Below are 24,764 nucleotides of genomic sequence, written 5' to 3'. Positions count from 1 at the left end.
AAGATACTCCTAGCATTTTTCACACTCCTCCTTTCTCTGCTGTTAATATATCCAAAGCAGGTCTATGTTGCACGACTGCAACTCTCATTTTCTTTAATTCGTTAGAGATTAAGTTTAAAGCTTGTGCTGTGTCATTTTCCAAAGAAAGAACTTGCCATGCCAGACCATTAATTTTATTCAGAGCAACAGTAGTACCGGTTCCTGTAAACAAACCTGCTAGGGACCATCCCACGTTTTCCCAAGGAGTAGTCCATGGATCACTAATCTTATGGCCTGCTTAATAATTTGGCAGTTTTACTTCCCTTTTATGTCTATTCAGAGATGTGTCCAGATTTGTCTTTTCCATTATGCTAGTTCCTGTGGACAAAATAGCAGCATAACAACAACCTTTCCATTCCCCTGCATCTAAATGGTAATATGCAGTTTCACCACAAACCCACACCATTCCTGGTGAACTGTCTAAGTGTGAAAATGGACACTATGGGTCACTAACACCTCTGTGGGAGCGGCTGGACTCTATAAGACCTCTTTTACTGCTTTACTTTCTAAGGTCTAGAACTCACTTCTTTTCATGTAGTATTCCTATATTTCAGCTACTTACTCCTGGGAAAGTGACGCTTTAGCTCGACCTGATTGAGACGTGGTGTGGGCCAGATGCTTTATGACCTCTAAGAACCTGACACATGTATTAATAGAGATTATTTGACCTGTATTGAGTTAAAAGATAAAAAACATTCCAAAATCATGTTCAATTATGTTAGTATAGTGTCTGACCTCAGGGTGTGTAGTTGACAGTTGTGAGTCTTTGTAGCATCAGAGATCAGCTTCACTCCTGAATCCTTCAGATCATTGTTACTCAGGTCCAGCTCTCTCAGAGACGATGATGATTGTAGACATGAAGACAAATTTACACAACACTCATCAGTCAGATTACAGTTCTGAAGACTGTGTGCAGGAAAAACACAAGCAACACATTCAAATGAAATACTTAGTGCTTTAATAGACAACACATACATAAAACACACAAATCATGTGAACAAACAGCTGCAGTAAAGCTAAAAGCATCACATGTGTTTACAAATAAGAATTGAACACAAATACTTGTTTGTGTTAATATTGAGATTGTTCATATATTCTGATAACTTAATTTAAACAATGAATTCAGGGACAAAAAATGGCCGCGGTTGTCAATCTACAGACAAACTAATATAACTTTTATTATAATATTTAATGCACAACCTACATTTAATTCAAACATTTAGGGAAAAACATTGTCCAGGTTTAGAAATATCATGTTTTACAGTAATACATGTTGTTTGATGTAAAGTTTCATTATAACAGATTACTCAAGTGTGTCAGTGTTGTGTTGATACGAATGCATGTAGAGATGAATCTTACAGAGCTCTTCTGGTGTTTCTGATCACTGGCAGAAGTCGAATCAGAGCTTCATCAGATCGTCTGTATTTCTGCATCTCAAACATCTCTTGAGTCTCTTCAAACATCAGCAGCACAAACACCAGAGCAGACCACTGACCAGAAGAGAGATCTTGTGCTGAAAGATCTTCTGAATTCAGATACTTCTGGATTTCTGTGATCAGTGAATCATCCTTCAGTTCATTCAGACAGTGGAAGAGATTGATGCTCTTCTCTGATGATTCTTCATTCTTAATTTTCTGTTTGATATATTCACAAGTCTGTCTCATGTCTTCTGCTTTGATCTTCATTGAGGGCAGAAGTTCTTTCAGCTCATTCTGATTTGACTCCAGAGAGAGACCCATGAGGAACCGCAGGAGAAGATCCAGGTGTCCGTTCTTACTCTGAAGAGCATTTTTAACAGCAGTCTTATGAAGGTCAACCAGTGAATTTTTCTTGAATGTCATTTTTAGTTTGTTTCGCAGAGTGAGTCGGAATGGGTTTGTTTTTTTGTTTTTGTAAATGAGAAGCACGTAAAGAGCAGCGAGGAATTCCTGAACACTGAGATGTACAAAACTGAAAACCTTTCTCCCAGAAACTGGCTTTTCTGCCTGAAACATCTGAGTGCATAACCCAGAGAAAACCAAACCGTCACGGACATCCAGCCCACATTCCTCAAGATCTTCTTTATAGAAAAACAGATTTCCTTTCTGAAGCTGTTTGAAGGCCAGTTCCCCGAGCTTCAGAACAACATCTTCGAAAGTCTGAGGAAGATCGTCATTTTGTTCTTTTGCTCTCATCTGTTCCATCTGAGAGAGTAAGAAGTAGATGTACATCCCTGTGAGAGTTGTGGGAGTTTTGTCCTGATTCTCTTGAGTGATCAGAGGCTGGAGAACATTGAGACAGATCCAGCAGAAGACGGGAATATGACACATGATGTACAGACTTCTGGATGTCTTGATGTGTGAGATGATTCTCTCTGACATGTCAGTTTTGCTGTTTTTTTTAAAGTATTTCTCCTTCTGCTCATCATTGAATCCTCGTAACTCTGTCACCTGATCAATGTGGAGTCGAGGTATCAGGTGGGCTGCTGCTGGTCTAGAGGTGATCCAGATGAGAGCAGAGGGAATCAGATTTTTCTTGATCAGGTTTGTTATTACGACATCCAATGTAGTTTCTTTAGTAACATCTGTAAATCCCTCACTGTTCTTAAAGCTCAAAGAGAAGCGACACTCGTCCAGACCATCAAAGATGAACATCACTTTACCTTCTTCTTTAGGCAGTGATGACAGTTGTTTATCAGAACTAAAGAAGTTTTCATTTATCAGTTCCAATAGACTGCGGTTTCCTGAAATCAGATTCAGTTTACGGAAAGCCAGAGGAAAAATAAAGACGATTTCCTGATTTTCTTTTCCTTCAGCCCAGTCAAGGATGAATTTACTGACAGAGACAGTTTTGCCCACACCTGCGATGCCCAGCGTCAGCACTTTTCTGTTTTGTCGACCTGTATCACGCTGGACTTTAAATATGTCATTACACATGACTGACGTGTCATCAGCAGCAGTTCTGTTTGATTTAATCTGTCTCACTTCATGTAAATTCACTACTCCACCCGTCTCATTCTCCATTATGTAGAGATCTGTGTAAATATCTTCCAGGTATCTCTGACGGCTGGTATCTGAATTACCGTCCAATATTCTCTCATAATTCTGTTTTAATAACTTCTTCAGTATGTTGGTGAACTCACCGTAATCCACATCAACAGCTTTACTGTCAACTGCACCTTTAAAGCAAAACAACAAGAAGATTAAATCCTCCATCATTTAAGACATTACATTGCTGTGTCAGCATTACTGTTCATTTACTCAATGAGAGGGATTCCCTTCCCATCTTGCTTTGCGTAAGACTACATTCTCTTTAAAAGCTATTGAGTTTTTTAATTGATTGTTTATTTTGTGTTTGAGCCCATACAGTAAACTCTAAAGAAATGGTTCATAAAAGGTTCTTTAATGATGATAAATGTATTACTTAGAAACATGTCTTCTGAAGAACCTCTTTTCAGCTGAAATGGTTCTTTGTATTAGGAAAGGGTTCTTTATTCCCGCCATTTTTGGTTTAAATTAAATCAGTCATTTAGAAGCTGCCTCCTGATTGGTTGTTTGTCCTCAATCAAAGTCCTGATTTAACAGTCCTGCTGAGGTGCCTGCAGACTGACACCCCACAGGTAAGCTTCGGAATGTTTTTAATTGTGTATTTTATGTTTTTTTAATTTAATTAAAATATTTTATTGTTAAATAATTAATGGGAATCTGCTTTACCAATTATTTAGGATAGTTAAAATGTATATACTCTACTCAATATTTATCACAAATATTATATCTATATCACAAATATTATATCTATATTATATTTACTTCTACAGGTTGAACTTCCATAAACCAATTTTCTAAAATATTTTCATGAACATTACCTTCATGTTTCTTCCACAGTATGTGTGTTCAAATTGTATAAAGGTTTATTTATTGATATTTCAGAGTTTGTATATGACCTTGTGCTGGGAGTGAACTTGAAAGAGACGGGTATTTCTCGTGGTGCCAACCAAGTATCAGATCAGCTCAGAAGTCTGACAACTGTGTCAAACTGAATGTTTTAAAGGCGATATATTCATATTTCTTCAAGTTGATATCCTTTCCACATTAAAACGATAGCAATCTTTATTTGAGGATAGTAAGAGTGTTAGGACTGTAGAAAACACTTCGGATGCGAGCAATGTTAGCGCACACAGCTCGGTTCTGGTTGAAAATCCCCTGCAGCTGGGAAACTTTGTGACGGTGAGACGGCATAGTCGCAGGACAAAACATCACTCAACCGTTCCGATTAAAGTCTCGAACAGGTTTGCCCCGCTCAGTGACGCACCGACTGAGAAACCTGCTGAAAGTGCCCTAGTGATCAGTGATTCTATTGTACGGAACGTTAACATAGAGGCACCAGCCACCATAGTCAAATGTTTACCGGGAGCCAGAGCGCCTGACATCAAGTCAAATTTAAATGTGCTGGCTAAGGCTAATCGTAAATACAGTAAGATTGTTATTTATGTAGGCACAAACGATGTTAGACTCCGTCAATCGGAGATCACTAAAGATAATATTAAAGAGGTGTGTGAGCTCGCAAAAACGATGTCAGACACTGTAATATTCTCTGTCCCCCTTACTGCGTACCGTGGTGATGAGATTTATAGCAGATTATCATCACTAAATGGCTGGTTGTCTGAGTGGTGCCTGCAGAATAATATAGATTTTATAAATAACTGGAAGAGTTTTGAGGGCAGACCTGACCTGTTGGAACGAGATGGTCTCCATCCCTCCTGGGATGGGGTTTCCCTCCTCTCTAGAAATTTGGCTCACAGTCTTAATAATGCTAAAGTCTGACTACCTAGGGCCCAGGTCAGGAAGGAGACAGAATGGTTTAACCAACTGTCTGCTTGCCGTCTCTCGTTACAGAATACACAAAATATACAACATGTAATAATCCCTTTTTACAAACAACATAAAACAGAGACTGTGTCTGTCCCCCGGATTAGCGTAAGATATTGCGTAAACCTCTTGAAAGTAATTTAATAAACGTTAAACAAATCAAACATGAACAAAATACAGATAATCAACTGTTACGACTCGGATTCCTTAATATTAGATCTCTCTCAAATAAAGCACTTTTTGTTAACGATTTGATAACCGATCATAAAATAGACATGCTTTGTTTGACAGAAACATGGCTAAAGCCAGATGATTATATTACTCTAAATGAATCCGTTCCCCATGATTATTACTATAAACACGAGCCTCGTCTAAAAGGTAGAGGGGGAGGTGTCGCTGCACTTTACAATAATTCTCTTATCACCTCTCAGAAGTCTAATTTTAAATACAATTCTTTTGAAGTCATGGTACTTCACGTATCGACCCCTAATACTAAGGACAAAACATTTTTAAAATTTATTCTAGCTATTGTATATAGGCCTCCAGGGCACCACACAGATTTTATTAAAGATTTTGGTGGGTTCTTATCAGAACTAGTACTGGCCGCAGATAGAGTCCTTGTCGTCGGTGACTTTAATATCCATGTAGGCAAAGTATACAGACGCCTTGGGACTGGCTTTCAAAATAACTCTTAACTCCATGGGCGTTAGTCAACATGTGTCAGGACCCACTCACCTTCGTAATCATACTTTAGATTTAATACTTTCTTATGGTATAAATGTGGACGATGTTAAAATCGTTTAGCAGAGTGAAGACATTTCGGATCATTATGTGATATTATGTTTGCTTCAATGGCCTACGGCTGCAAATCAAACTCCTTGTTACAAATATGGTAGAACGATTACTTCAACTACCAAAGATGCGTTTCTCGATAATCTGCCTGAATTGTCTCAAATATCTAGCATGAGTAAAAACTTTGACGACTTTGACACTACTATTGAAAATTTTAACTCTACTTTCTCGGAAATATTAGACACAGTTGCTCCTCTGCGTTTAAAGAAAATTAAAAATAGCAGCCCAACACCGTGGTATAATGAACACACTCAGACTCTAAAAAAAGCGTCCCGGAAAATGGAGCGCAACTTTAAGAAAACTAATTTAGAGGTATTTCGTATAGCATGGAAGGATAGTACTCAAAATTACAGGAATGCCATAAAAACGTCTAGATCCGGCTACTTTTCAACACTAATAGAGGAAAACCATCACAACCCTAGGTTTTTATTTAACACCGTGGCTAAATTAACAAAAAATAAATCGTCATCGACGTCAGATTCTGATTATCAGCATAACAGTGATGAATTTATGAACTACTTCACGAGTAAAATCCAAGATATAAGAGAAAAAATTATAACAATGCAACCTGTACTGAAATCCTCTGAACAAACTAACTGCAGCACCCCTAAGGAGAAAATGCAATTATTTTCTACAGTAGATCACGATGAACTGTCTAAAATCATTAGATCATCTAAATCAACAACATGCATGCTAGACCCTATACCTACAAAACTACTGAAAGAAATGCTCCCAGAAATTATAGATCCTCTTCTCAGTATTATTAACTCATCTCTGACATTAGGACATGTGCCTAAAGCATATAAGGTGGCTGTTATAAGGCCTCTTTTAAAAAAAAAAAAACTCGACCCTAAAGAACTAGGGAATTACAGGCCTATATCGAATTTACCTTTTATATCTAAAGTTCTGGAAAAAGTAGTTTCAACTCAATTATGCTCCTTCCTCCAAAAGAATGACATTAATGATGAATTCCAGTCTGGATTTCGAGCATGTCACAGTACAGAGACTGCTTTGATCAGAGTTACAAATGATCTGCTTTTAGCGTCTGACCGTGGCTGTATTTCGTTATTGGTGCTGCTATACCTCAGTGCTGCATTTGACACCATTGACCATAGCATACTTCTACATAGACTCGAACATTACGTCGGCATTAACGGATTAGCACTGAACTGATTTAAGTCTTATTTATCCGACCGTTTTCAATTTGTAGCAATAAACAATGAGGTGTCCCGCAAATCACAAGTCCATTACGGTGTACCACAGGGCTTAGTCTTGGGGCCTCTGCTCTTCGCATTGTACATGCTACCTCTAGGAGATATAATTAAGGCGACACGGAATAAGCTTTCACTGTTATGCTGATGATACTCAACTTTATATTTCCTCGAAGCCTCATGAGTCCCAGCAGTTCCATCAAATAAAGGATTGCATAGTTGACTTAAAAATGTGGATGAGTAACAATTTTTTACTACTAAACTCGGACAAAACAGAAGTGTTACTTACTGGACCAAAAAATGCTATGCGTAACAACCAAGAATACTGCTTAACGATTGACGGATGCTCCATAAAATCCTCGTCATCAGCTAAGAATCTTGGCGTTGTATTCGATAGTACTCTGTCATTTGAAAGCCATGTCGCCAACACCTGTAAAATTGCATTTTTCCATCTTAAGAATATATCTAAATTACGTCATATGCTGTCACTGTCAGATGCAGAGAAATTAATTCATGCATTCATGACATCAAGACTAGATTACTGTAATGCACTTCTAGGTGGTTGCCCTACGTTCAAAACGCGGCAGCACGAGTTCTTACACGTACAAAAAAGTATGAGCATATAACCCCGGTTCTGTCAACCTTGCACTGGTTACCTATAAAGCATCGCATTAACTTTAAGATCTTGCTTATTACCTATAAAGCCCTACATGGCCTAGCGCCGAAATATTTGAATGAACTTCTATTGTATTACAGACCTCCACGTACATTACGCTCTCAGGCATCCTGTCAGTTGGTAATACCTAGAATTTCAAAATCAAGTGCAGGTGGTAGATCCTTTTCTTATCTAGCGCCTAAACTTTGGAATATTCTTCCCTGCACGGTCTGGGAGGCAGACACACTCTGTCAGTTTAAATCTAGACTAAAGACTCATCTTTTTATTCTTGCATACACTACACCTCCATAATATTAATCCTCAGAGGATTTAGGCTGCATTATTTAGATAAACCGGAACCAGGAACACATCCAACAACAAATGATGTACTTGTTGCATCAAAGAGTGCAGAACAGTACTCTACTCTCAGCCAGTCTTGTCTCTTTGTTCCAAGGTTACCGCAGGATGCAGTTTATGCCCAGACCTGATGGCAGAGCTGGGAATGGGAAGTGGTGACCTGACAAGAGCTAAGAGGATAGAGCTGGATAAAGGACGCGACAACTTTGTTTTTCCAACAACATTTCAAATGCTATTAGATTGTTAATGATAATCTTTAATTTTTATATTTTTATTAAGCCTTGTTGTGCAAGCACTGTTGAGCTTGTGCAGAGGCAGCAGCTTTTGCCAGAGGGGAACTGGAATCCCCTGGTTGGGCCTGGGTTCCCCTGAGGTTTTTTTCCTCGATGGGAGTTTTGGGTTCCTCACCACCGTTTGCATATTGTTTTGCACTATCTGCCTGGCCGGGGGGGCTGCTTTAGAATTCATACTTGTATTCAATGTGTCTCAGGTACAGCTGCTTTGTAACAATGAAAATTGTAAAAAGCGCTCTATAAATAAAGTTGAGTTGAGTTGAGCAAGTTACAGTTGAAATAATTTTGGAAATTAAGTTTTGTGTGTTCTAACAGTACATATATGTACATGTCTCTATTTAAGGTGACTTATAAGCAAAGCTCTAAACCACTGCAGGTCTGACTGTGACGGTTGAGGCTAACTCAGTGACACATTCAAAGGTAAGTAATCAAAGTTTCAAATAAACCTTTAGCCAAACATTATCTTTATTACCAAAAACATGTTTATACTGCAGGAGTCAGCTCAACATAACTTCTGCCAAGACATCATTTTAACATATGAGAGTGACCTCTACACTAACTATTTGTTTTGTCTTCAGGTCTCATTTTCAGGCTCCTGAAAACACCTGACAGACACAGCCCTGGTTAAGTCTAATGCTCAAGGATGATCACCACAGCCATAGATCGAAAGTGGTGGGAATCTGCGATGATCATGGTCTGCAAATCTGTGCCCCATGCCAGAACCAAACCCTACTTTTGTTTGGCCAGAAACTCAAATAAATAATAATAATGCATGTACTTATCTGCCACTTAATACAGAAAACAATATAATATTAAATCATTGTATTGCTTGTCTGAGTTCATGGCTGTAGTGCTAGCTGTATAAAATTGCTGACAAGTTAACTTTAAATAGTAATCATGTATTTTTATAATTTTCCTGGTAATATTTATACTTTATTTCAATACTTTTTATGTTCTCACATTTCTATTATTTTTCTGCTAAAATAACCTTAAACTTATTTCTTTACTTTTCCTATGTCTCTGTTTAGGGCTTATATGTTTTTTTTCTGTACAGCTGCTTTGCACCAATGCAAGATTATGAAAGGTATTAATATGTTCAAATATATTGAATGTTGCATGACATTTAATGATGTGAACAATAGGAAATAAAAGTATTACTTGATTTGCATGTCTTGCTTCTTGTTTTTATAAGCTAAAACTGAAATAGAAAATCGTAAAATCTGTAAAAAATTAATTGAATTAATTAACAAAAATAACTAAATTACAACCCCTCCTATTTTGTTTTGATAAAGTTATAGTTCTTTTTAGCACCTCTGAGGTTCTATAAAACCTAAAAAGGGTTCTATATAGCACCAAAATGGGCACCATTTTTTGGTACAACTTAGAACCATGTGTAGTGAAACAGCAATATTTACATATGATTTGACATATATTTAAATAAAAACTCACGTATGAACGGGTCATTACCGGTTGCAAAGTACTATTTAAATGAAATTAATAACTTTCAGTGTGCTGGATTCTCGTTTAGTCCATAAAAAATTAACACATAAATAAGTAGTGACAAGACCTGGACGTTGGTGTTTTAAGTTTTTAAGTTACTACACTTGCTCGGATGTTCTTAAGGATACCTACGGAGCCCTTTTAGGGACATGGTGGTGGTGTGCCCTTTTATTCCGCTCCATACATTAACAATGGAGCGGATCATACTAGATTCCCGGACCAATAACTTGTGAGCTAAACGTTGTTATAACACAAACAACACATTATTCCTTAGACAAGGATCAACAACCTAGTCTTCCTCAAAATGAGAATGTAAATGTATCTCTACATGAGCAGGTGACATGGGGTAGTCCAAAGAGACCGTCTACAAAGTGACTGTAAATCCAAAAACCGTTATTAAAAAAATTGTCATTAATAACTTAAATGTTACACACTGTAGTCTCACCAACATTTAGATTGTACATTAATGGCCTCCTGCTGAATCTAAACTGGTTTAGTTATACTACATTATGTAGCACTGAAGTTAATTACTATTTTTAGTAGCCTAATGATCTTCGGGTTTTGCCCTTTATAGAGGATCCCTTCCGTCTTGTCTCAGGTTCAAGTTCATTGTTTACGATACGTAGAATGAGGTGTCATTTGTGTTATAAGAACATTTAGCTCACTAGTTATTAGTCCGGGAATCTGAGTCTATAAACCAATGGTTACGAGCTAGTCTCAGCCAGCAGGACATTAAACATGAAGTGTTTGTCCGAAATCAAAATGGTTTGAGAGATAATGTAAATATGTTTGCGAGAGAACACAAAAGTTTTGCGAGATAACGCAAATGTGTTTTCGAGATAACGCAAAAGCTTTAAAAAATAAAATTTTCCACCACCATGTACCTAAAAGGGCTCCCTAGATACCAAAACCTCTTATATGTGAAAAGATCACGGAAAATCTTGTCATGACTCATTTAATGCTTTAACCTCACAGTCATTTATTTCTTCATCAAATTGATTCCTTATCAAGAGTTCTGAGTGAAACACTACTGTTACTGAAAGATAATTCATTTCAGTTCTGTTCTGGTTCAGTTATAAGTTATTTTCTCGGCTGATATTTGGCTCAGTTGTGGCTCATGTGTGTGTTTAATCCAGATCTGAGTCCTCTGAAGGTCGTTATTCTTTACTGTATGTGATCTGAGGGAAACTGTTTGTGTGGACTGAAGATGGAACAGAAAAATAATGTGATATGTGTATGTGTGATGTCACTGCTCCATCAGTCTTGTTCTCCAGCATGTAGAGATCAGTTTTAACATTATCCAGACTGATACAGTTCAGTCTCTACATCACCATTCAATAAGCGTTCATGTTTCTGTTTTAAGATGTTCTTCAGTCTGTTTCTGAACTCACTTTAATCACAATCAACAGCTTTACTGTCAAATGAAGGAGAGAGAATAACAGACTCATGAACTTTAACATCAGATGAAACTCATTTTCTGTACCTTTCTTTACTTTGAGTTTGTTCTCTAGTTCTTCACTCAGGTCGTTCCGATTTATCTTCTTCAGGATGTCCAGTGTGATGTTCACAGCTCCTTCATGTTTCTCACGCTCCACCATCTTATCTACTGTATCTAAGACATCTGCTTCCTCCAGTCCAGAAGCTGGAAACTTATAATCATCCCTCAGAAAACACCGAAACCTTTTCAGCTGAGCTTTATCCAAATCATACAGTGAGTCTATGAGGAGCTTCTTAACAGACGCCATCATCCAGCACTGAGTCACTTCTGCAGGACGAGAAGAAAAACATCTCAGACAGTTTCTGGAGATCAGATGATGTTGCTGTGTAAATAACAATCCAAGAATTTGTTTAAAATTAACAGTGAGCTGTTGATCTTCTGAATGTGTCTCTCTTTGTTCATACTGACAGAACACATTCAATATGTTTATCAGGAGTTATTTGATGATGTGAATCAAATACTGTAGTAAAGTTGAGTTCAGTGTACACCTGTGTTCTCTGTCTGATCTAGCCCACACACCATAAACTGACTATAGACCTAATGAAACTGTGTTCTATTGTGCGTAGACATGAAGAGTGCTGGACAGAAATGATTAAATGAATGACTGACACCCACTTTGTGTTCATTAAAGGAGAAACATTACTGTAAGAAAAACCATCTGAATAGATCATCTTATTGTTTTATATTTCACATATTAGAGTCACATTTGCAATATTCTATGACAATAAACAGCACATAAATACTGATGACCAAAACTTTGGGAGTTACATTATCAAATCTGTCTGAGGTCATAGTTCAAATTCAATCTTCCTGTACCTGAAGTGTACTTCTGTTTTTTTTAAAGCTGCAAAATATGACTTGTGTAGTAAACTAATAATCCGCAATGTAGTGGAGTAGGCGGGGCGAGACCGTGATTCGAGACCGGTGCACGCACAGCTGGCGCTCATTAACAATTACTCACCGGTCTCGAACCACGGTCTCGCCCCGCCTACTCCACTACACCCAAACAAGTGTTTTTAGACTTTAACCTGTCACACTAACAACTCAAGATAGTATTTGACTCTGAAACAGAAGCAGTTGGTAAAGGAACTTGTTTGTTAACATTTTTCCAGTAAAATGATCTAATCTCTAACTGAAAGTTCACAAGAAATAATTATCTCACACACTTCTGATGACAAAACACAAGAGCAAAGTTAACACTTAATGATAATATGACCTCAAATGAACAAAACAATGTCTGTGATTTATCACCCCAGAAAGTGATATTTTGTGTTACAGTCACAGATGTAGGAAACTGGCTGTTGTCCAAAGTTTTGCAAAGAAACAAAATGAAAAGCAAACACTTTGGGACATTTCAACATTTTCAAAGATAAGAGGAGTTCATACAGAGTTTATTCACACCCCCAGATGAGTCATGGGCATTAAAACCCGCACAGTTAGAAATCAGATTGTGAGTCTCAGATAGCAGATCTTTGTTTTAAAAAAAAAATTTGACATTGTGTAATTTGAACTCCATTAGTTTTGTCATACTTTGTCTAGCATTACATTATATAATCACGTTCTTATTCGTGTTAAGGCTTTTAAACCACTGGATTTCGATTTGAAACCGTTCCTTTGATGCGTTCAGTGAAGACGTATCGGGGACAATACTTTTAACATGAAAAGTGTGAAATTTGGATGCGTCAACACGATCACTTTGAACACGTAAATACGAATTTTAAATTCGGTTGTTCGCATCAGACCGTTCACCAGCTAATAGCGTTGCTCTGTTTTAGATTACATTTGCATTAGTGCATTAGAATAATAAATTCCTTTATTATTCTGTTTTGTGGTCTATATGTGAAATAATATGTCGGGGCAGAACTAAATTAAAAACAAATCTTCTAAATTTAATTTATTTGAATAAATTACATTTTATTAAATAATTTTCAGGATTCTGCAAGTTGTATGTAAACTTTGGACCACTGTGTACATTCCATGTGATATCATACAAGTTATTACAATGACATCCGCACACTCTTGTATTTATTCCTTTATTCTGTACAATGCAAGAAGCTGAAAGCTTTTAAAGACAATGAGGGGAAAGGTTGTCCTTTAATGGGCTGTTCATCACTGAGTCAGTACAAAGGTCTCTTTAATGTCCTTTGGTATTCTAACCGTGACTTTAATTGCTCCCTTATCCACATATGTGCATTGTGTGGTTGAAGCATGAAAAACATAGTTTGAACCCTTTTCAATAAATACATTTTATTTAGGAACATCTGTAAAATTCAGTATTAGAACTTATATAAGACATAAGTGATGAAATATGCTTCAATATACAGAGTGTGTGCAGTGACCTTTAAGTTGTCTATAAAAAACATAAATATACATATAAGTTATACACCATACAAATAGAATATAAATATAAGTCTACCACAAAAAAAAACAAGGCCAAAAATATTGCGTTAATGGGGATACAAATGAACGTGTTTTCAAATAACACGCCCAAAAACTTCATGTAAAGACGATTGAAAACTTTGCGTTTACACGGAACAAAAAGTCACGTTTAAAATTGTCACGATTACGCGTCCAAATTACATGCGTTTCCCGCTATAAATATTGTCCCCGTTCACGTTCCATCAAGACGGAGAGGTTCTAGCTGTGGGACGCGGCAAAACGCAACCAGTGTTGCTAACTTGGCGACATTGTCGTTATATATTTAGCGACTTTTCAGACCTCTTTAGCGACTTATTTTTCAAAAAGCGACTAGCGACAAGTCTAGCTACTTTCTGAATATGCCTTGGCGACTAAGCAAAACATTTTGCTTCACTTCTACTGCCACAGCAGAGCGAGTTTTTGCCAGTGCAGCACCTCTCTGTCTACTCTGTACAGTGTGAGCGCCCACCAGAGAGAAGCAGCTGAAGACCGTACTGATGCGTGAATGAGAATCACAGTTTGCATGTACGAACAGTGTTTCCAAGAACTAATCACCTATTGACCTTGATTAAGCATTTATGATTACGAAACTTGATGAAACGCCAAGACTATGGACGTGTAAACATGAACACAGACGGATTTCAGCTGTTCAATGAAAAATAATTAGTGCCGTGTTGTTTTAAGGAGTCGAGTTCACTCACTACTGCATAGTTTTTGTTGTAATTATAGAACTTAATAACCTATTTATTGCTCATTTTGTGAATTGTTTTAATATAATACTTTATACGACAGCTCAGAGAGTAGAGATATGAAGCAGACCTGAAGCGCTTAGCTTGTCAGATACTACGTGATGACGTCGCTGATATGCAAATTAGCATGTGATGTCATCTGCCGATATTTAGCGACTTTTCGGGCAGGCTTTAGCTACTTTCCATTAAAAAGAGTTGGCAACACTAAATGCAACTGTCAACCAGTCTGGTGTATACAGTGACGGCTCAAGGCTTCATCAGTGAATCTCTGTCAGACAGCAGAGCAGCAGTTTTAAGGTCTCTTTTGTGCTTGAATGAATAAAACCACACACGATTATGACAGAAAGCTTGTGTTGTTTAGCATTTTCGTAAGCACAGACATCAACGTGTTAAATCAAGTTTTAAATGAATGCAGAGTTGTGAAAAGAGGGGTGGCGTCAGATGCGTGCTGAGACAGCTCTTAAAGGGGCCGCGTTCTTAAATCTACTGCTGTGACTCCTGTCACTAATGTTAATCAAAGAACAAAAGAAAAGAGGAATTCAATGTGTTTTGTAGCTTTATTGAGAATTCTTCTGTATTTAATTTGCAATATAGCATTAAAGACTGTAAAGTGTTTGAAAACATCTATTCAATTTCTGTATCTTCCTACATTTTAGAAATGATAGCTCTCAATTATACTTTTGAATGGCTACAAATAAATAAAAAATCAGTTACAGTACTAGTATCAGAATGTTGGCTTTCATTTATAAAATGCTGCTGGTAAAGAAATCTGCCGTTTCTAAATTAATTTGAAGATTAAATGTGAAATTATTAGAATGTAAAAGTATATTAAAAATAATGTTATGTGCGATTAATCAGATAATTTTTTTAATCGTAATAGTAATTCTATTGAAATAACAATTTGTTGAATTTTATTGTATATTCATTTGAGTATATCAACGACTATTTGTTGAATGGGTCGTGTAACTTTGTTGTATATAAGTTTAGCCAAGTAACGCTTCTTCTTCTGGTAATCGTAAAATTATTCTGGTTAGACATACTTTAAATTTGCTAGCTAATGTCATTTACTTGTTATTTCTTTTGCTTGTTTTCAGAAATACTGTACGTGTATGTGTGGCAGAAGTTAAGTGACGGTTGTTTATGTTTTTGCTTTGAAACCGTCTATACAATCAGCAGCAGAAACTATCTGGTGTAAATTAATGTAAATGTTATAAATTATAATATGTATAATTCCATATAAATGTATTTAGGATTGTTAGTCTAGCCCAGCGGTGTCCAAAGTCAGTCCTGGAGGGCCTGTGTCCTGCAAAGTGTAGCTTCAACCCAAATCAAAAACACCTGAACAGCTAAACAAGGTCTCACAAAGCAGACTAGAAACTTCCAAACAGGTGTGTTGAGCCAAGTTGGAGCTAAACTCTGCCGGACTGTGGCCCTCCAAGACCGACATTGTACTACCCCCAAAGAGAGTAAAGAGTTGAGCTCACTACATTCCATTGGGTTGTAAAATACTCTGGTATGGGTTGGTATGGTCAACAGAGATCTGGTCCTGCCTACGTGTTAGTTGCAGATTGGGTGAAGACCCCCTGGCGACTAGCTTGCTGGTTGGGTGAGGGGTGTTTTTGTAATATTTAAGAAATGTAACTAGTTATTGCATGTCTGATCGGTCTCAGGTACTACACTGGCATAATGTTTTATTGCTCATCAGATGGAAAATCACTTTCTGAAAGTGATCCCAACAATATTGTTCTGTGTAGGCCTATCTTTATTGGTGCTAAAACAAGCAAAACAAAGTCTGCCAATATGGTAAGAAAAATAATCTTGAATTCAGGTTTACCTTGAAGTCACTCAATTCAAGATCATTTTCTTACCCCATTGGCAGATTCTTTTGTAATCAGTACAAGCAGTAATGGTTCATATTGACTACGCACGCTTACACAGATATTCACATATAGTACACATGAGAGGAATCAACTTTTCAGGTTCACTTGGTCACATCCATTTAAGAAACGACCCAATTATAAATGGGCATGTTACAAATGACAAAGTTTAACATGTTATGATAACTACACGATTAGGCCTTTAGCACATTTAACAAGCCTTTAAAAACTCATACTTAAAATCCACAGACCCTTTATTTTACGTAATAAATAAGAAATCGCTCTTTCTACAGCCTTTCTAATGGCCGCATGATCTTGCTCAACAGGACCAGCAGTACACAGTATACAAGGTTCACAAAATACAATGCATGAGCAAGGAACAATGAACATGAGGATGTTTTATGGGGAGACAGACAAAGGATAATTAACAAAGGGCAGGCGCAGGGCAGGGCTACTCAAAGTCCGGACCGGACCCGCTTGTTTGACTTGTGGCGCCGCTCCGCTTAGACCAATCGACGCATGACATCACATGACCGCTCGCGCGCGCGAGAGAGAGACGAGACCTGACCACTCCGCACTATTGCGAGAGCGATTCAAAAGCATGCAATGTCAATTGCTTCCATGAAATCCAGTAAGCGTATGACGTTGGACGTAATCGAGCGGGTTAATAAAACGACACTTCACCGAGGTTCTACAGGTGAGGATGTCCGTTACTAATAAAAGAAAAGTTGACGAAGAAAACAGAGCTTTTAAAGATGACTGGACAGAGAGGTACGGATTCATTTTGCCCCAATCCAGCACAAAGCCGTTCTGTTTAATTTGCAACGAGACAGTTGGAATTATAAAAAGTGGAAATGTCAAACGGCACTATGAAACAAAACACAGTGATATTTTGAACAACAGTATCCACACAACACAGAGGTGAGGACAACAAAACTACGACAGCTAAGGTCTTCATATGAATCAACAAATAAGTTGCTTGTGAGAGCTCTAACACAGCAAGAGAGAGCTACAGAAGCATCCTTTTGAGTGGCCTGGGTCCTAGGCAAAAATTAGAAGCCATTCTCTCATGCAGAGGTAGTTAAGGAGTGTCTAGTAGAGATAGCAGAGGCTTTGTTTAAGGGGAAAGGATAGACAGGACATCTCAGAGATATTTAAAAAAATTTCACTGTCCAACGACACTTCACTCAGGAGGACAGAGGTAGTTGCCCATGACTTACTTAAGCAGTTAACTGATGATATCAAAGATGCACCCTACATTTCACTTGCAGCGGATGAGTCCACAGATGGCACAGACCAAGCCCAGCTATGTGTGTTTGTCAGATACTTAAGCAAGGCAAAGGGGACATTCTGTGAAGATTTACTGGGCCTTACTACACTCTGTCACACAAGAGAAGAGGACATCTATGAAGCTATCATTCCATTCCATTTTCTACCGCTTATCCGAACTACCTCAGGTCACGGGGAGCCAGCGCATATCTCAGGAGTCATCGGGCATCAAGGCAGGATACACCCTGGATGGAGTGCCAACCCATCGCAGGGCACACACACTCACTCATTATGAAGCTATCATGAAGATGCTTAATGAAAGGGGAATTGATGTCAAGAATGTTGTGTCCATTGCTACTGATGGTGCTCCAGCCATGATAGGGAGGGAGAAGGGAGCTGTCCAACGCCTGAAAAAGGAGCACTCAAGCCTGCTGATATACCACTGCATAATACACCAGTCTGTGCTGTGTGCTAGCCTTGGAAAAGAATATTCAGACGTCATGGACACTATTATGAAGCTTGTGAATTACCTGAGAGCATCCTCTGCTCATCAGCACCGTCTTTTGCGAGCATTCCTGACTGAGGTGAGTATTTATTTTACTTCATACTTGTACTGTGTTTTAGGGTGGGTGGGTCATTAAGGGTTTATTAAGTGGTGACAGACTGCATCCAAGAAATAACTGCATCAGAGCCAAAGCATTTACATTTTAAACAATTGTTATTAATGGTTTACCAAGGCAAGTTAATGCTCATGCAGGGAAATGCTAAATGTCTCCTCACTGACTGATGTCTGATGAATCCCATATTTAAAAAATGTATTTGTCTTGTATATAATAATTTTTAATTGTGAAAAAAATGTAGGAGAATATCTATTTGTATGAATTTGGAAGGATTAACAGTTTTCTAATCTACTAACAACAGCCTTTAACCATTTGCATTTACAGGGTGTTTGTGTTAATTTTCTTAATATATTGTGGAACACAAAAAGATCATGTATTTATTGTTTTATCTTTTATCTTTCTAGGTAAATGCTGCTTATGATGACATACTCATCCATAACAATGTCAGGTGGCTGAGTAAGGGAAGAGTCCTGCAGAGATTTTGGGCCATCAGGAAAGATTTAGAGGTGTTTTTGTCCCAGCAGAAGAATGTCAAAGCCAAGCATTACGTGGATTTCCTGAGAAATGATGACAGCATGGAGCTTGTGGCCTTTTAAGTGGACATAACATCACATTTAAATGAACTTAATCTGAAGCTCCAGGGCCAAGGCAACACAGTGTGTGATCTAATGGCAGCTGTACGCTCCTTTGAAAGGCGGCTGGAGATCTTAAAGAGTGACATCAAAGGGCCACATGTCCACTTTCCAACTCTTCTCCAGCAGACTGGTGGCGATCACCATCATCATCACCATCTTTCTTTTTTGGAGAAGCTAGCTGAAAATTTCAAGGAGCGGTTTGAGGGCTTCAATGTAGGCAGACAGGTACTGCTCTGCATTTCATCTCCATTCCTGGTCAAGCATTTTGAAGAGTTTTCAAAAGAAACCAAGAGCATCTTCCCATGGGCAAGCATGGCATCTCTGCAGACTGAACTCATTGACTTGCAGGAAAATGTGGCTTTGCGGGAAGTGGAGTGTGACCCTGTTACATTTTGGACTAAAATGGTCACAGCTGAAAATTTCCCCAACCTAAAGAAAGTAGCCATCTGTGTTCTTACCATGTTTGGGTCAACTTATCGGTGCGAGTCTGCATTCATTTAGGCCAGTGTCTCCGTCTAACAACCACACCTTTTGTGCCACGGTTTAGGCAGCTGATTGAGAACAGGCAGTGCCATTTCTCACATTAGGCTGCTATGTATTTTGCACCATACTTTTGACTGCTCTGTATTTTGCACCATTTTATTTTTGGCCTATACCTCTTGGTATGTTTTCCCACTTTTGGATTAGTTGTAAATGTATTTTAAATGCAAAATACTCTTTATTTTTAAAAAAAAATATATGTTAATTCATTATAAAAAGTTATAAGGATGTGTATTAAAAACTAATTTTGAAACAACAAATTGTCCGGACCTTTGACACTTTCGTAAATTCAGATTTGGACCTTTGAAAGTAGACTTTGAGAAGCCCTGGTGTAGGGGATGAAACACTCAGGTAAAGGTAACGAGGAACGAGATGGCGGGAACAAAGACGAGGACCGGAGTGAGACTATCGAAGGCCAATAGGGTCAACATCTCTCTCTCACATAGAACATAAGGCTTCGTCACGAATCTGCCACCAGACCAAGAATAGACATGACATGATGAGGCAGACTCATGACAGTTGTATAGTGGTGGAGACTCTTTATTGTCAGAGAGTGACTAATAGAATGTTTGTTTAAGGATTGTGTAAAGGGAGTCCATAGAACAAGGAATTACAGTGACAAAATAATAACACATAACATAACTGTGGTCACATGATCACGAGGCCTCCTTTCATAGTATAGTATTTTAGTGGCATCTAAATTGCAACCGACCTGCTCAGTCCACTGCTCACTACTCCCTTTTCGAAGCACAGTGGCATGATGCCAAGCTCATGTACTCGTACTCGTAATGACACACCGGTACCAATGACAGATACCTCATGTGACATACATACAGCCCTATGATTTCCGCATTGCATAAAAACAGAATTTGCTGTAAAACACGGAATGGCACGGAATCTGGCAAATGTGTTATTTCCTAACAAGACATTAGCGCTGAACCGTTAACAGCTAATATAACAGCTAATGAAATATTCGGACACTGTTTAAAATATGTATTCTGCTTTTCGTGATTGTGTGTGAAAGAGTGGTGCGGTTGCGTTTACTGAATCAGAATGCATCATGCTTGTGAAGCTTTCAGAGCCAGCGTTTCACTGCACGAGGACACAAACACATAAACAAACACCATTTGTGGCGATCCGTCAAAAAAAAGTCTGGATAATTTAAACAAATGTTATAGGTATCAGTGTCGGCGAGTACCAGAAAAAAAATATCGGTACTCATACTCGGTCTTCAAAACCCTGAAGACATAGTTACATTATGTATATTACTATATTCTGTCAATAGATCCTTCTTTTTTTCCACATTGCACCTTTAATAGTTTTCCCCAAAACACCATAAAACAAAGTAAATGATTTGAATTATTTATTATGACAACAAACACATCATGGACAACAAACACATATGACAACAAATACAATATCATGTATTTATTTCAGATATGAAAAGTCTCTGATGTTTGATTTCATGATAATCCTCGAGCTCTTCAACATCTCATCGGTTTAAACAAGTATTCAGATCGATTAACACGACAAAAAGTGAAATAAAAACATGATCAGATATAAAGACATTATATCAGAAGCTGAAGGGAAGTTTATGGTTTAGTTCTTACCGTGTAGTTTGTGTTTGTTTGACGACCGTCATGGATGTTTTTACATTCGATTTTGAACTGACTTTTATCTGCCACATGATGAAAGTGTTTGAGACTTTGTTCTGCATTCTTATCAATGTGCCATAAACTATCTTTTACTGGTCATGTTCTTCCTGGTCATGGAAGATTGTTTCCGAATGTGAGTTTTTGTTTGACTAAACATGGCAATGTTGTCTGACAAAGGTTTAGTGTTCAAGGGTTAAGTCAAGGATTAATTTAACAAATATATGTGCCACGGATTTGAGACAAGTGATTCAAATCACTGTGGAATTATTTTCACACGCAAAGGACATGGAAAGGCATCTCAACTGTTTGATCGGTTTTCCCAAGTTTTTCACCTCCTGTTCCACTTGTGTATATGGTTGAGTGACAATAAAGAGATTTGATTTGGATTTGATCCCGCTAGTCAATGTCTTCAGGATAACTAGAAACTTCCAAGCAGGTGTGAGTTGGAGCTGGTTAGATCTTAACTCTGTAGATTAGTCGACTTCAGGAGTTTTGATTGAGTTTGAGGCCACTGCAATATAAAATATGATCTCAATAGTACAGAGCTAAATTGATATGATAAATTAACATGTATATCCTGCTGCATGTAAACATTCAGTGTGAATTGATTTCTGCTTCAAAATCCTGAAAACAATAGATATTTGCATAGTTTAGCAAATATACACATTCACCTTATCCGCACGCTTTGTATTTTTGATTTATATCATTAACGAGCCTTCCAAAGATGCTTTTGCTTCTCTTTCCCAGCCAGTATGTCCATTCAATAAAATTCAGGTGACTTTTTAGCATCTTCTGTGTGCGGTTCCCCCTCAGTCTCCAAACTTGTCCTTTAATTGTTGCCCAACACCTCTCAATATGCTGAGTGTGGCTGCCAGTATGTGGATCAACAAAGTTGTTTATGTGGTTAAATGGATAGTGACGATGTCCTTGTATAGTCAGCAGGCCAAGCTTATGCCCTCCAGGAATCGCTGTAAATTGTTGAACCTCTTGGCACATGCTGTTTAATGATTGGAATCTGAGTTCTGCGTGATCGTGATGGGTCCACCTTAAGAATAGGTCTTCGGCTACTGTGGTTCACTTCTAACAGACCAAACACCCATCCTTGTCTTGCCCATGTGCCGCCAAACCGTCCACGGTTATATTGTATATTTCAGTTACGAATACACAAACAGACAATAGGATATAAAGGGATACTTCGACCAAAAAATTAAATCTTGTCATAATTTTCTCACACTCAGATTGTTCCAGATTGTAAATGATGACAGAATTTAATTTTTTGGGAGAACTTCAAGGGAATATTCACACAAAATCTTGGTTAACCAATGCATTAAATTACTGAACTAGATTTGTGATTGAAAAAAATACATTTATTTGAGTAAACACATATATTTACCTTCCTTTTATGAGTGAATATGGACTCATCAATTACAACAAACTGATGTCTTGCTTTCTTTTTTTCTTCTCAATGCCTTTGTGCATAGTCTGCATACCTTTTAATGAAATAACAAGCTCTATCATCTTGTTTTGGTTCAAGCACATGGATTATACATTTTTTTACAAACTCCTCAAACCCACGATGCACACCACAGTTTAATTCAACAAAATAGGAATTTATTTCATAAGTGTTTCTTCCGGAGTTTTTCTGTCATTTTTGTGAGTGTTGTTGAACTGAAAGCCACTCCATCTTCCAACATGTCAATCTGGCATAATCTTAATCCTTGAGCAAACCTATAAAATAAACAATATAGTATTTTAAATTGTAAAGCATCCCTCAAAGTGCTAATATACAGACTTAAAAAATAATAATTTATTGCCAGCTAATGTAACAGTTGTGAATTGCTCTAAGAGACAAATCGTAAATATTGTAATTTAGTAACAGTTTGTACCAGTGGGACCTTTTAGATAATGTTATGCTCTCCAAAGTGAATTTGAGCAGCTGTTTTCATTATATAATTACATATATAATAAAATAGTTTTAGGTAAAATATCAGTCCATTTCTGGAGAATCCAGAATTCATCAACCTCTGTGTTAACAGAAAGGCATTAAAAAGACTATTGAGTCGATATTAGCAATATAAGAATATAGAAATCATGTCAAGTGAAGTGGGGCTATATGAATAATCATAAGCACTTTATTCACCAGGATTCTTATTTTGAAGTGTACTGTTTACAGCAGTTATTCGTTAACCATATATAATTATAATAAAAAAATACCCTAAACATTGTGATTATTTATCAACATTCACCTGATATTTTTTAAGGAAAACCCCTCTAATATGTCCAATGGTACTTTTGGTGTTTAATGACATTTTTTTATTATTTATAAATTACCTGTAAACAAACAGCAGCCACTCATGTAGTCCTATGTGGGATTTTGAAAAAAATCATTCCAGTCCTGACAGACTTCTTCTTTTTATGGCCGTGGTTCTGTTTGCGACTGCATACCCTGCATTTTTATAAATAAATGAATAAACAACAAGAAAACTGTTTAATGCTTTTATTTGGCCTACTTATCAGGTATATCCATCTTTGCTCTTGTCTTTGACAAACTTCATTTTTCTTCTGCAGTGTACGCATCGAATTCTTTTGGCCAGTAATTTCTTCCGTTGCATCCATTAAATGTGCTTTATCTTATCATTTTTTTGTAAAAATGCAATACTATAGGTAGAGACACCATTTGTGAAATTCCACACAAAAAGAATGTTCCGTTCCATCTGTGTTTGGAACGCGAACGGGGTCAATGCATTACGCGTGTAATGTATAACGCAAAACTCGTGTAATTTGGAGTTTTCTATCGTCTTTACACAAAGTTTGTGGGCGTGTTATTTGAAGACACGATCGTTTGTATCGCCATAACACAAAATTTTTGTCCGTGTTTGTGTAAACGGGTCATTTTTGAACCAGTAATATTTTGATTCTTATTTTGATGCGTGACATACTAATCTTTCTGTTTTAGTTAGGTCAATAAATAAATTCAAATCACTTATTTAATTGTTTTTTATCTCGCGTCTTTTGTGGTAGACTTATATTTATATTCTATTTGTATGGTGTATAACTTATATGTATATTTACGTTTTTTATATACAACTTAAAGGTCACCGCACACACACTTATATAAGACTTAAGTGATGAAATATGCTGTAATATACAAGTTCTAATTTTACAGATGTTCCTAAATAAAATGTATTTATTGAAAAGGGTTCAAACTATGTTTTTCATGCTTCAACCACACAATGCACATATGTGGATAAGGGAGCAATTAAAGTCACGGTTAGAATACCAAAGTACATTAAATAGAACTTTTTACTGACTCAGAAAGCAGTGATAAACAGCCCATAAACCTTTCACCGCATTGTTTCAAAAACTTTCAGCTTCCTGCATTGTACAGAATAAAGGAATAAATACAAGAGTGTGCGGATGTCATTGAAATTACTTGTATGATATCACATGGAATGTACACAGTGGCCCAAAGTTTACATACACCTTGCAGAATCCTGAAAATGTTTTAACAAAATGTAATTTATTCAAATAAGTGTAATTTTAAAGATTTGTGTTTATTTAAGTTCTGCCCTGACATATTATTTCACACATAGACCACAAAACAGAATAATGAAGGAATTTATAAAAAGAATCATGTTCAAAGTTTTACATATTGCTTATTCTTATAATACTGTATGATGTACCTGGACAATCAAAGATAGTTTTTGTGTTGTCTAACTGTTGTTTAAGAGTTTTTTGTTTATTTAACT

The 24,764-nt window shown here is 37.2% G+C and overlaps 2 protein-coding genes across 4 annotated transcripts in view; both read right to left on the bottom strand.

The window, feature by feature from the left end:
- LOC130417081 (NACHT, LRR and PYD domains-containing protein 12-like) overlaps positions 1 to 20,999 on the bottom strand; it is an 89,807-nt gene extending 68,808 nt beyond the window's left edge. For all 3 annotated transcript variants that reach the window (XM_056742387.1, XM_056742388.1, XM_056742389.1), the window contains exon 1: positions 20,971 to 20,999. The gene's annotated coding sequence lies outside the window, so the exon portion shown is untranslated. The remainder of the gene's footprint in view (positions 1 to 20,970) is intronic.
- On the bottom strand, positions 1,395 to 11,499 carry LOC130417082 (protein NLRC3-like). The gene is made up of 3 exons (XM_056742390.1): positions 11,248 to 11,499; positions 5,546 to 5,558; positions 1,395 to 3,196 (listed from the first exon to the last, which is right to left on the bottom strand). The coding sequence occupies exons 1-3, from the start codon at positions 11,497 to 11,499 to the stop codon at positions 1,395 to 1,397; spliced, it is 2,067 nt and encodes a 688-aa protein (XP_056598368.1).
- Positions 21,000 to 24,764: the final 3,765 nt, after the last annotated feature.

Source organism: Triplophysa dalaica, unplaced genomic scaffold, assembly GCF_015846415.1.
Source record: "Triplophysa dalaica isolate WHDGS20190420 unplaced genomic scaffold, ASM1584641v1 Contig12, whole genome shotgun sequence".
In the NCBI taxonomy this organism is placed as follows: Eukaryota; Metazoa; Chordata; class Actinopteri; order Cypriniformes; family Nemacheilidae; genus Triplophysa; species Triplophysa dalaica.
The sequence above is the reverse complement of the archived record's forward strand: the minus strand, read 5'-3'. Positions and strand labels throughout refer to the sequence as shown.

Bases quoted from the DNA above. Each gene is read 5' to 3' on its own strand.
- LOC130417082 (XM_056742390.1), bottom strand. From the start codon at position 11,499: ATGGCGTCTGTTAAGAAGCTCCTCATAGACTCACTGTATGATTTGGAT.